Source organism: Saccopteryx bilineata, chromosome 1, assembly GCF_036850765.1.
Source record: "Saccopteryx bilineata isolate mSacBil1 chromosome 1, mSacBil1_pri_phased_curated, whole genome shotgun sequence".
NCBI classification, from domain to species: domain Eukaryota; kingdom Metazoa; phylum Chordata; class Mammalia; order Chiroptera; family Emballonuridae; genus Saccopteryx; species Saccopteryx bilineata.
This window is the reverse complement of record NC_089490.1, coordinates 139,470,380-139,481,530: the sequence shown is the minus strand read 5'-3', so window position 1 is coordinate 139,481,530 and position 11,151 is coordinate 139,470,380. Positions and strand designations below refer to the sequence as shown.

The window sequence follows — 11,151 nt, the reverse complement described above, 5'->3', positions numbered from 1 at the left end:
GCCCCTGGCGGCGCTGCACCCTGCCGGGCTCCCACGGCCCTGCTCAGCACACAGAGCACACAGCTTCATTGTCCCGGTTATCTGCACTTTGTTCTGTTTGATTACGCAGGACCGGATCCGGGATGCAGAGCTCCGGGAGGGCCGGTCGGCATGACTCAACTCGGTGCCCAGGGCCAGCCCGACTGTAGGTGCACAAAGAAAGGGAGCCTCGGTTTCCCTGATGGGTAATATGGGACCAGAGTGTGCTGCCCTCACCTAGCAAAGAAAGACACTCAAGGGTATAAAGACACAGTTTATTCAGAGGTCACCAGTCCCCAGGCACCACCAGGATGTCCTAAGTTTTCACTCCCCCACTCCAAGAGCAGGTCCCTCGAGGTCAGCTAAGGAGACAGGCAGAGGAGGGGAAGTGGCCACAAAGTAGCAAAAGGCATTCCTGTCCCAGGGGTCAGAGACTATGGTGGACCCCAAGGATCCTGTGACCTGTATTAAACCTGAGTTTTGACCCTGACTGACCTCTGAACCTGAGTGGCCCTGATTGGCAGGGCCTTGTGTCTAGTGGGATCCTGGTACATTGCTCCCAAAAGGATTTTAGTCTCCCCACAGGACATGTAGTTTCTCCTTATAGGAACTCTCCAAAACCCAACATTGAATTCCTGGGGAGAAATGGATCTATTTCCTTAGTCCTGGACCACTTGGTCAGAGTGCTGGGAAGGTCAGAGATGGTCCTCGACTTCCTCATCCTCAGGCTGGGAGTCCGGGCAACAGGTGGCCTTGGGCATAGCCTCATTGTGCAGCTTGGAAAGTAGTCGGGCTGTTTCCTGGGTGATCTCAAAATGCTTGGGCAGTGTGGTGTGGCGCAGGAGGCTGCCCTCAGGGGAGGCAGCAGTAGGGTCTGGCCCCCTCCTCCGCAAGCTCCCTCGGGAACCTGGTGTGACTGGGGTCTCCTCGCACAATTTGGAAGCTACCAGGGCCAAGCTGGACAACTGGTGGGTGACAGGCCTCATGCCCCCCCGGGGATACTTTACTGGCTGGCGGCTGAAGTAAGCACGGGACTGTGTCCCCAGAAGTGAGTCCTGAGGGCCTTGGCTGGACACTGTGGAATGGGATGGTCATTGCTGAGTACCCGTAGGTCTTCTGGATATCCTTCCCGGGAGCCATCTCTCAGCCAAGCAACCCTGGGCAGCCCCAGAACTCCTGGGTTACTTTCCGACACACTCACCTTCCTCTCTTTCATCTTTGAGGTCTTTGGCCACTTCTCTCTGCTCACTCTGTGGAGATGGAATCTGTAGGGAGAAACCCAAGACGAAGACCCCAACAATAAAATCCTACTTCGTTGAGACTGTTGAACTGAGGGTTTGTTCCTGGACATGCAAATTCCTTTGTAGTTTTGGAGTCTAGGGAGAGATGATGTCCTTAACAGTGTACTGCTTGTCCTGCTGCGCAGAGCAATAAATGTCATGAACCAGTTTGTGACTTACCCATCTCCACACTAGGATGAGGTGAATCTCCTTTCTGCTCTATTATCTGCAACCCTATGCCCACTTTTTAGCTATATATTCTCTCTGTTCTGCTTTTAGCTAAATGCTAATAGCAGCTGGAGTTCTTTCTACGTGTCAGACACCATCCTGAGTACTGCCTGAGCCATTCCATTCTCAAGAGTCCCACAGCACAGCCTTTTCCTCAGTTCAGGGCTGCTCTGAAGGGGGTCTGCGTGCTCAGGAATGGCAGGTATAACAGAATCTGAGTGACAGAAAAACTTCCCTAGGAGTCTCACCTGTAAATGGTTGTTGCTAGTGGTATATATCATTCAGGGCTGTGATGAGAATGACAGGAAGCCTACAAAGTGCCCATGCATAGTAGGTGGTGCCCTATAGACCCTTCTTGGGCCTCACTTCTGACCACCTTCCCCTTATTCATTATAGCACATGCCTGGAACACAATAGGCATGATCCCACCTCAAGGCCTTTGCATTGGCTATTCCCTTGGACACACTTCCCCTGATCTCCACCTGGCTTATTTCTCCTCCACACTCTCCAGTCTTTGCTCAAATCCACCTCCACACCATCACCTCTCACTTTATGCTACCCTTTCTTTTCCCCCTAGTATTTGTTACCATAAACATCCTATATGACTAATCTGTATCATATTTCTTATTTATTGCTGGTTTATTCTGTAGTCTTTGAATTTTCTGCTCACTGATATATATGTAATGCCTTGAACAATGCTTGGCATATAGTAGGTATCCAATAAATAGGAATAAATGATCACCCACGTTAGTTCCTCTGTAGGGTTGTCTCCTGTCATCATTCCATTATTAACATCCGCCCTCCACACCCCCACAGTCCATTCCTCACTTTTCCTTCTACAATGAGCATGGGGTACATAAGGAAGAAATGAAAAAGAAAATTGTAAAGGGAAAGAAAGGAAGAGAGGAGAGACGGTGAGAAGATTAAATGGAGAGAAGCCCCTTCCCATGTTTGTGGGCTCAGGGGGTTCCTACCTCAGGGGGCATGGCCTCAGGATGCGTCTCCAGGGTACTGTGGGGCTCAGGATCTGGGGCTGGGTCTGAGGGCAGGGTTGGGGGCAGGGGATCTGGTGTAAGGGATGGGGGTAGAGGCTGGGGGCTGGTTGTAAGGAGCCCAGGCGCCAGGCTGGGCTCTTGAGGCAAGGGCTCAGTGGCTAGGGGGAGCTTGTCCATCCCAAAGATCTGCTCGTAGTGCACAATGAGGAACTCGACAAGCTGGGACTGGTGCCCAGAGTCCAGGAGGCTGGTAACAGGGCCAGTGCTGGCTGCTCCAGGACTGTCTGGTGGCCGCAGCAGCGTTGGTCCAAACACAATGCCCAAATTGTTGGCAGACATCTTGTTTTCCTCAAACTGTGCAGCCACCCTGGGGATGGGGTGAGGAGAAGGGTAAGAGGGTACAGAGGGCACAGTCATCACTTATCAGGTAAGACCTGAAGCCCAGACCTATAGCAACCTGCCCAAGTCACGGGTCAGTGGTCATTTTTTTTTTCTTTTGTATTTTTTTTTTTCTGAAGCTGGAAACAGGGAGAGAGTCAGACAGACTCCCGCATGCGCCCGACCGGGATCCACCTGGCACGCCCACCAGGGGGCGACGCTCTGCCCACCAGGGGGCGATGCTCTGCCCCTCTGGGGCGTCGCTCTGTCGGGACCAGAGCCACTCTAGCGCCTGGGGCAGAGGCCAAGGAGCCATCCCCAGCGCCCGGGCCATCTTTGCTCCAATGGAGCCTCGCTGCGGGAGGGGAAGAGAGAGACAGAGAGGAAGGAGAGGGGTTGGGGTGAAGAAGCAGATGGGCGCTTCTCCTGTGTGCCCTGGCCGGGAATCGAACCCGGGACTTCTGCACGCCAGGCTGACGCTCTACCACTGAGCCAACTGGCCAGGGCTTCAGTGGTCATTTTTTGAGACCAAGCAGCTCACTACCTGCCCAATGATGGGGGTCAGGAATGGGCACCCAAAGTCAGAAGTCATGTATTAAGGGTCAAAGCTCAGAAAACACAAAGGGCAGAAGTCAGTGTCAGGTCCATCCCAGGGGTCAGTAGACACATGTCTAGGGAAGGGGTCACGGAGCCATGCCTCAGGTCAGAGGTCTGTTTCAAGGTCAGGGACAGTGCACACCTGAACAGATGAGCCACCAGATGCTGCAGGGTTTTGTAGTTTGAGCCAGGCAGCTGCACCAAGAGGTTCTTCAGCAAGTGTATAACCTCAGGACTGGGACTGGGGGTCCCAGTGTCGTGCCCAGGGTTTGCATGCAGGGCCTTAGCCAGAGAGATGAAGGCATCGTAGAAGTGGAAAGGGACCATGGGCTCAGTGAGCTGGGGATGAAATGGCAGAAGGGACATGGGTGTGGGCAGGCTGCAGAAGGTCCTTAGCCTGAGCCTGCCCAGCCCCTGCCCCTGCTCCCTGAGTACCCACCTCCTGGAGGAATCGCTTGAGGACACTTGAGACATCATGAGGTGAGTTCCCAGACAGGTCCACCAATGCTCGGCCGTTCTCGAAAGCCTGGCACAGTCGTTCCACACGAACCCGAGACCCGCTGATCCGATAAATGCCCTGCAGGGTGGGGTGGTAAATAAATACCGGCCATGGAGGGGGCAGGCCATTGCTGAGGAGAGTCAGATGTCAAGGGTAAGGTGGTACCTGCACACCCAGGGCGCGCTGTTCTATCTCAGCCGTGCACTTGGTGACTACAAAGGGCACCTCCTCTGGGAAGTCCCTGGGAAGCTGCAGGAAGTCGGCCCCAAAGAGGGGAGTCCGGGCTGGGAGCCGCCTGTGTCCACAGAGGATCAGCAGAGTCTCAAGGCAGCGTTTGTGGCAGGTCAGAAAGCACTAGAGGGAAGGTTATAGGGTCAAGGAGGTCACTGGGGGTCAGCAGAAGTAAAGGTTCTAAGGATCATTAGGAAACAGGAAGATCATGGGAAACCATCAGATCAGGGTTGGTCCCAGGGGCAGGAAGTTCATGGGAATATCAGGCTATGGAGGTGCCTGGGCTGAGGGAGGTCACTAGGGGTCAGCAGAGGGCAATGGGTCACTGGCCTGGGCCACACCTCCTCACATTCAGTCCCGCTGACCATGAAGGCCTCACACTCGCGGCACTTGGCTGGGCCCCTCAGCCGCCGCAGCCGGTGGGTCTGGGCTGCGCTGGACAGTGTCCACTTCTTGAAGGGGCTTCCCGACCCGTTCTCCAGCCCATCCCCCAGATCTGTGGGAAAATAGGGTCAGAAGGGCCTGGTCCACTCCCATCCCACCCTGTCCCATGTGTTTCCAGCCTCACCAGGGTCTCGCTCCTCAAAGTCATCTGAGGATTCAGTGCCTGTGGACAAAACCTTCACCAGCTGCCTAGTACCAGGGCCTAGAGTCAGAGGGTCACAGAAGTTGAGGTTTTAGGGGTCATGGGAAACTCCCAGGCTAAGGACGCTTTCCTGGTTTTCAGGCCTTTCAGAGCTACCCCCCAGGTGTCCTTGGGGAAAGGGTTGGAGGTCTGGAGGGGGTCAGACCGGTTCAGAGGCCGAAGAAATAGGTAAGGAGTGGAGGTATGTTTGAGAACAAAGGCTAGGTTAGAGACTGAAGGTCAGAGCCTGGCCATGGAGGGAGGATGGTCCGAGGTCAGGAGTGGGTCAGGGCCAGGGCCTGGCCCCACCTGGGCTGGAAGTGGGAGAGTCCAGGGATCGAGGCTCGCTGCCACTGCCCATGCTGTCCACATCGCTGCCCGGAGCGGGGCCTGGAGTTCCTAGGAAGGGACAGGTCAGTGAGGACACCCCTTGTCCTAGCACCGTTCCTGCTCGCTCTTCACTTCACTTACCCTGCCAGCCTGTGCCCGTGTCCTCCCATGGGCCTGTCTCAGCTGCACTCCCATCCAGCCGTGGAGGTGGCGGGCCGGAGAGCTTTCTTCTGGTATCCAGAGGGGCACTGAGAGGATAGGTTTGAGGGTTCTGAGAATCAGCACACTGGCCAGGAGTGACAGCACACAGGTACTGCATCTTGGATCCAACTCTAGCTACTTGGATCTGCAAGCCCTGATGTGCCTGAGCATCACGGTCAGTGCAATAACCTTAAAGTCCAGGACTGGAACTCCCTGCACGCCCCCCCAGCCCCCCATGCACGCTCCCCAATGAGAGCCTTGGGTACTAAATTCAGGTAGTACTGAGGCTTTGAGTTAGCAGACCCTGAGTTCTCAGCCCCACGATGCCAACAGCTGGCACTGTTTCTGGGGCTCCTCCCTGGCTCTGCTCCTCGGGGCCCACCTGTGCGGGGTAGGTACGAACTCCTGGAAAGAGAAGGCAGGTGGTGGGGGTGGCAGGGCCTCTGGCTGCAGTGCCTGCACGAACTCCTGGTAGCGCTGGCCGGGCTCGAAGGGTGTGCAGCACTCGACCAGGGCGGAAAAGGCGCGGGGACCACGCTCTGCTTGTGCCCCCCGCAGCCTGAACAGTCCCAGGGTCACCTGCCCAGTGGAGACCACGCATGAGATGGGGGTGGATGGGGAGGGCTGACCCTTAGAAACACCAGCATAGTCAGGATTTGGAAATGGGGCAGCTTAGGAATGAGGGCAGTTGTCTGGGGTGGTGGGTGGTTAGAGCTGGGCAGTGTCATCCTGGGGGCAGGACCCCATGGGAGTGGGGCCTAGGCAGAGCCGCCATCAGGGTTTGGGGGCAGAAACTGGCTGTCTGTGGAGATGGAGCTAGGCCTGCTGTTCCAGAGGCAGTTTGGGAAGAGCAGGAGGGAGGGGCGCTCAGCTGGGGGGGGGGGCCTCACCCGCCTCATCACTTCATCTCCCTGTAACACCAGCTTGCGTATGTGCGACACAATCCGCCGCTTGGTGGCCTCTAAGTCCTGCTGCCTTGCATTAGCCTCACGGATGCAGGCTTGGTATAGCACCTCTGCCTCCTGTGCCTGGAAAAACCAAGGCCGGGGGCATATGTGGGAGACAGCATGAAATGGGGGGCACCAAGGTGCTCGGGGGGATCATGGGCCTGGGTCCCCACCTTGGCATGAGCCTCCTCTCGCGAGCGCCGCCGCCGCTCTTGCTGTTTACTGGGTCCCAGTGCGGACTGGGGGGCTGGGTCCTCTGAGGATGCCTGGGAGCGTACCCACAGGTCCTCACTTCGCTGTACATACTGGAGCTGGGCCCTCCGCAGTGCCTGCACTGCCTCGTTCTGGGGGCAGGGCATGAGCAAGGTCAGCGTCCCTTCCTCTCCTCCCCAGCTGGCCCTCACTCACCCTGGTTCTCACCATCCGCTTCTGCTCTTTCATCCATTGCTCCTTGAACTCCTTCCGCCACTTCTCAATCTCAGTCCTTTTGGCTGCCAGGGGCTGGCAATGATAGGGGATGAGGATGCTGCCTCAGGGCCACTGGCTCTTCCATTGCCCAAGGCCATGTATGTGTCTTGTACCCTCTGGACCCTTTCTGGGTCTGCATTCTCGCAGGGGGTGTTCTGACCCAGACTTATTCTTCCCTATTCCCACTTCCAACAGAGATTTGGTGGTCACCTCATCCTTTCTGCTTTGACCCAGAGATGCCAAGACTCTTCCTGCGAACACTGAGTGCCTCATTCTGTGCCCCACCGACAAACAAAAGCACAGTTTTGCAATTGTACAGGAAGCCTGGTGTGAATCTCTGCTGAGTAACCTTGGGCAAGTTCCTCAGCATCTATGGGCCTCAGCTTCCTCATCAGCAAAATGGCAGTGATGGTAAGGATGCCTTCCTGCGGGGTGGCTGTGCAGGGAATGACACATGGATGGCACAGCTCCCTCACCTGGTAGTAATCTTTCTTCTGCTGGGCCACTGTCTCCACGGCCAGGGCTCCCAGGCTGAGGTCGTGTTCCAGAAACAGGGTGTAGATGTACTGCAGTGGCATGTGGCTCTGGGGTGGGGGTATTGGATGATGCTAAGGATCTGGAGGGGGTCAGGCTGGGGCTATGGAGGGCTTGGCCTCTGGGGTGTCTGGTCATCGTTACCTGCTGGTGGATTGACACCTTGCCAGCCTCAGCAATCTTCACAATACTTTTGGCAAACTCCAACTCTGGGGGTAGACAGCAGGGGTCTGAGTTGTGCTGGGTGTGGCTGCTCCCTCGTGCCTGAGGCTGGGTGGAAGGGACACTTACCAAAGTTGGCTCTCTTCTCAGTCCATGCCAGCAGCTCCTTGGCATAGCGGCTCCAGGTTTTGGCGTAGTCCAGGACTGCATCCACACCACCCTTAGTCCGAATGAGCCGCAAGTCCAGTTCCTCACCTGAGGCAGATGGGTGGACTTCTGACCTCTTAATTCTAAACTCCCATGGGACCTTGACCTCACCTGAGCCCTTATACCAGACCAGTAACCCTTATTCTACACCCTATGGCTCCAAAATACCCTTTTACAATGACTTGCAATTTTATACTGATTCTCCACCCAGACTGGGGGATCCCTGAAGTTAAGGGCTCAGCTCTGCTGTGTGCACTGCAATGTCATAGGTGCATGAGATGGGCAGTTAGTGATGACTTAAGGGAAGGACTTCTTTTTAGCCCTCAGTCCCTGGCCTCAAAACCTCCTACCTGGCCCTGGTCGGTTGGCTCAGTGGTAGAACGTCAGCCTGGCGTGCAGAAGTCCCGGGTTCGATTCCCGGCCAGGGCACACAGGAAAGGCGCCCATTTGCCTCTCCACCCCTCCCCCTCTCCTTCCTCTCTGTCTCTCTCCTCCCCTCCCGCAGCGAGGCTCCATTGGAGCAAAGATGGCCTGGGCGCTGGGGTTGGCTCCTTGGCCTCTGCCCCAGGCGCTAGAGTGGCTCTAGTCGCAACAGAGCGAAGCCCTGGAGGGGCAGAGCATCGCCCCCTGGTGGGCAGAGCGTCGCCCCCTGGTGGGCGTGCCGGGTGGATCCCGGTCAGGTGCATGCGGGAGTCTGTCTGACTGTCTCTCCCCGTTTTCAGCTTCAGAAAAATACAAAAAAACCCCAAAAAACAAAAACAAACAAACAAAAAAACCTCCTACCTGTAAGGAGTGCAGGAGCCTCCAGGGAGGGGCCACTCCAATGGCTGGTTTCATTGGTCTGAGGGGGAAGGAGACAAGGTTGAAGAGCATGCAGGTCAGGGGCCACCTCCTTAAAGCCCCTCTTCCTGGGTGCCCCTCCTCCCTGCCCCCTTGGCTCTGCCTCTCACCGCAGTGGCTGTGGAGGTCTTGTCAGGCTCTATGTCTCCTGAAAGTCCAGGGTCTCCAGCCAGCATCTCAAGGGTCCTAGGAGGTAAGGTTGTAAGAATACCACCCTCCACCCAGTCTGTCCCTCTGAGGGGTGCTGAGGATCCCGGAGCAGTTTGATGGATGGTCCTGGATATCACTTCAGTGACATCTCTTGTATCTGAGAGGTCTAAAGGATTGATTTTGGGGGAGAACTAGTATGCTTTCTTATGGGACTTGAGAGAGTCTGATGGATTACAGGTAACTTTGGGGTTCAGAGAGTGGGATTATAGAGATCTCAAATGTATTAGGGGTCACAGGAAGGGTATGTGGGAGTTCTATCTAGAATCACTATGAGGATTTCCAGTGTATTTAGGGGGTTGCATTTTGGGATATTCAGAAGTTTTAGAGATTCTGGCAGGATTTGAGGGTGACCCAGGCGCAGACTCACACGTTCCCCAGTGAAATCTCAAGGTTGTCCAGGCTCTGGAAGATGTCACTGTACCTCTTCCTGCTCTCAGGAGCTGGGGGTAGGCCTGGAAAGGGGAGAAGTGTCAACATGGGCACACTGAAGCCTCCCTCTGTCCACAGCACATTGGCTTGTTGTTTGGAGGGTTGGAAGAGAGAGGAAAAGAGGAGACAGACACAGATAAAGTTTTAGTTCTATGGGGAGTGTGAGAAAGGGGGAGCATCGGCTTGGGTGGGTGCGGCTGACTCGGGGCAGGCAGCTGGACCTAAGCACAACCCAACACAGAGAACAGGGCACCCACAAATGCACGGGCTCTGAAGCCAAGAGACAAGATGCAGTCACAATGTCCTCAGGGAAGACAGCCAGCTTGACAACGGAACCACATGGACCTCAGGCCAGAGAGATGGAAATATACGTGGGACAGACAGGCACAGAGCTGTGGCAGAAACACTGGCAGACTGAAACTACGAGGGTCATAAAGACTGAATGACACCCAACATGCACAGCAGGGACACAAAAGACAGCCCCAAAGACAAGTAAAACCTTCACTTTTCTGCAACAGCCCCCTCTTCTAGGGGGCTCAGTTCAGCACTGCCCTTCCCTGGGCTATGGAGCAGCCAGGTGGGGATCCTGCCGCGCTGTCGCTCTCTCCGTTCTCCATTAGCGGTCGTGACACCCTGCCCCCATCACAAATATCAAAAGCAGAAGCAGCCACTTCCCCTTCCTGGGCCCCTTCCCCCAGGCATCCGGGGTGAAGACTCCAAAGCGGGAGGAGGTCAGGGACTGGTGTCCCAGGCCCCTCTCGGCTTGCGGGTTCGGTTCCCACAATGGAGGATCCCTGCGTCCTCCTCATTGAGAAAGTCCTCGCCTTGCTCTAGACAGAGAGGGGCAACCATGGCCCTTCAATTTAGTAAGTAGACTATGGCTGGGAATGCCCCTCTTGGATCCCGTATCCCGGATCGCCTACCCGGCTGTGCTGCGTCCATGGCCCAAGAATCGCTCGGTGGGGACAGGGACTGGGATGGGATCATGCACCAGCCGGGCCTAGCCCAGATATCCTGCTGCAACTCCACCGGCTTCTGCAACGACCTGCCCCTTGCCTGGCCACACCCACTGTATCACCCATACACGCCCTTGCCTCAGGCCACGCCTCCAAAGTACAGAAGCACAAGTGGTGAGCAGAGGCTGTAGAGCCAGTGCCTCCTGGGCGACCACCACAGCCCGAAATGCTGCAGACCTGGACACTCCCGGATTCTATCCTGGCCAGGTTTCTCTTCCCCACAGCTTTGTGTGGTCTCAAAGCCCCAGCACACTCCCCCCAGAAGTGACTTCTAAATCCCAGAGTTCACTTGTTTCTGACCCTTCTATACACCATAACAGCCCTGTTCAGGTAGGTGTCTTGGAATCCTGCACCCATCCCAGCACAACCAGAGACATGAAACCCCTTGTAGAGGCCTGCAGTCCTGCCCAATTACAGCCAAATCTGAAGTCCTACAACGCTTTGTAGCTGGCTGGAGACCCATGGCCTGGAGGACTCCTAGTGGCACTCAAAGCTAGATCAGGCTCGAGGCTGGATTATAGTGCAGCCAGAAACACCCTTAGTGCTTCTTAGGCATGGGCCCGGGGGAGGGCGGCACAGAGACCCCACTCTGAGCACCCAAAGAATCATCCCTGGCAAACCCAATTCCAGAGTGCTCCTCTGAGTTGCCTCAAGTTGTCCAAGGGATCTGACATTCCCCTACATTCCACACAACCACAGCAACCCCTCTGCAGGCTGGGGTCTGCAGCCACAGCCCCTTCGGAGACCTTGGCCAGCCACTGCTCATGGGGTGTCCAGGGCTGGTCCCTGCTGCTACCCAAGGCCTTGGGCTTCCAGCAACACTTTGCTGACTGGAGAAGCCAGACAGGGGTGGGCTACTACAGATGACTAAGAGGGCAGGGCAGGGCAGGAAAGGGTTGAGAGTCCCCCAGTGAGCACTGGTAGAGAGGGAAGGTTGCCCAGAAGTCTGGGCCTGA

At 56.0% G+C, this 11,151-nt stretch overlaps 1 protein-coding gene across 3 annotated transcripts; it reads right to left on the bottom strand.

The window, feature by feature from the left end:
- Positions 1–182: 182 nt before the first annotated feature.
- On the bottom strand, positions 183–10,234 carry GMIP (GEM interacting protein). 3 transcript variants are annotated; one of them, XM_066268192.1, is made up of 21 exons: positions 10,103–10,234; positions 9,118–9,202; positions 8,651–8,726; positions 8,484–8,541; positions 7,623–7,748; positions 7,476–7,540; positions 7,274–7,381; positions 6,738–6,830; positions 6,503–6,595; positions 6,273–6,410; positions 5,765–5,961; positions 5,323–5,429; positions 5,161–5,250; positions 4,795–4,872; positions 4,568–4,722; positions 4,161–4,349; positions 3,936–4,073; positions 3,639–3,835; positions 2,501–2,888; positions 1,220–1,283; positions 183–1,093 (listed from the first exon to the last, which is right to left on the bottom strand). In XM_066268192.1, the coding sequence occupies exons 1-21, from the start codon at positions 10,164–10,166 to the stop codon at positions 714–716; spliced, it is 2,889 nt and encodes a 962-aa protein (XP_066124289.1). In that variant the 5' UTR covers positions 10,167–10,234; the 3' UTR covers positions 183–713. The 3 variants fall into 3 exon arrangements, with proteins under 3 accessions (XP_066124289.1, XP_066124279.1, XP_066124297.1); XM_066268182.1 differs by having other exon boundaries at positions 6,503–6,673; positions 6,750–6,830; XM_066268200.1 differs by lacking the exon at positions 10,103–10,234 and adding an exon at positions 9,679–9,832 and having other exon boundaries at positions 6,503–6,673; positions 6,750–6,830.
- Between the last annotated feature and the right edge of the window lie 917 nt (positions 10,235–11,151).

Bases quoted from the DNA above. Each gene is read 5' to 3' on its own strand.
- GMIP (XM_066268182.1), bottom strand. From the start codon at position 10,166: ATGATCCCATCCCAGTCCCTGTCCCCACCGAGCGATTCTTGGGCCATG. The intron at 7,541-7,622 runs GTAAGTGTCCCT...GTCTACCCCCAG, and splicing joins TGAGAAGAGAGCCAACTTTG to AGTTGGAGTTTGCCAAAAGT. The intron at 7,382-7,475 runs GTAACGATGACC...CCCCCACCCCAG, and splicing joins AGGTGTCAATCCACCAGCAG to AGCCACATGCCACTGCAGTA.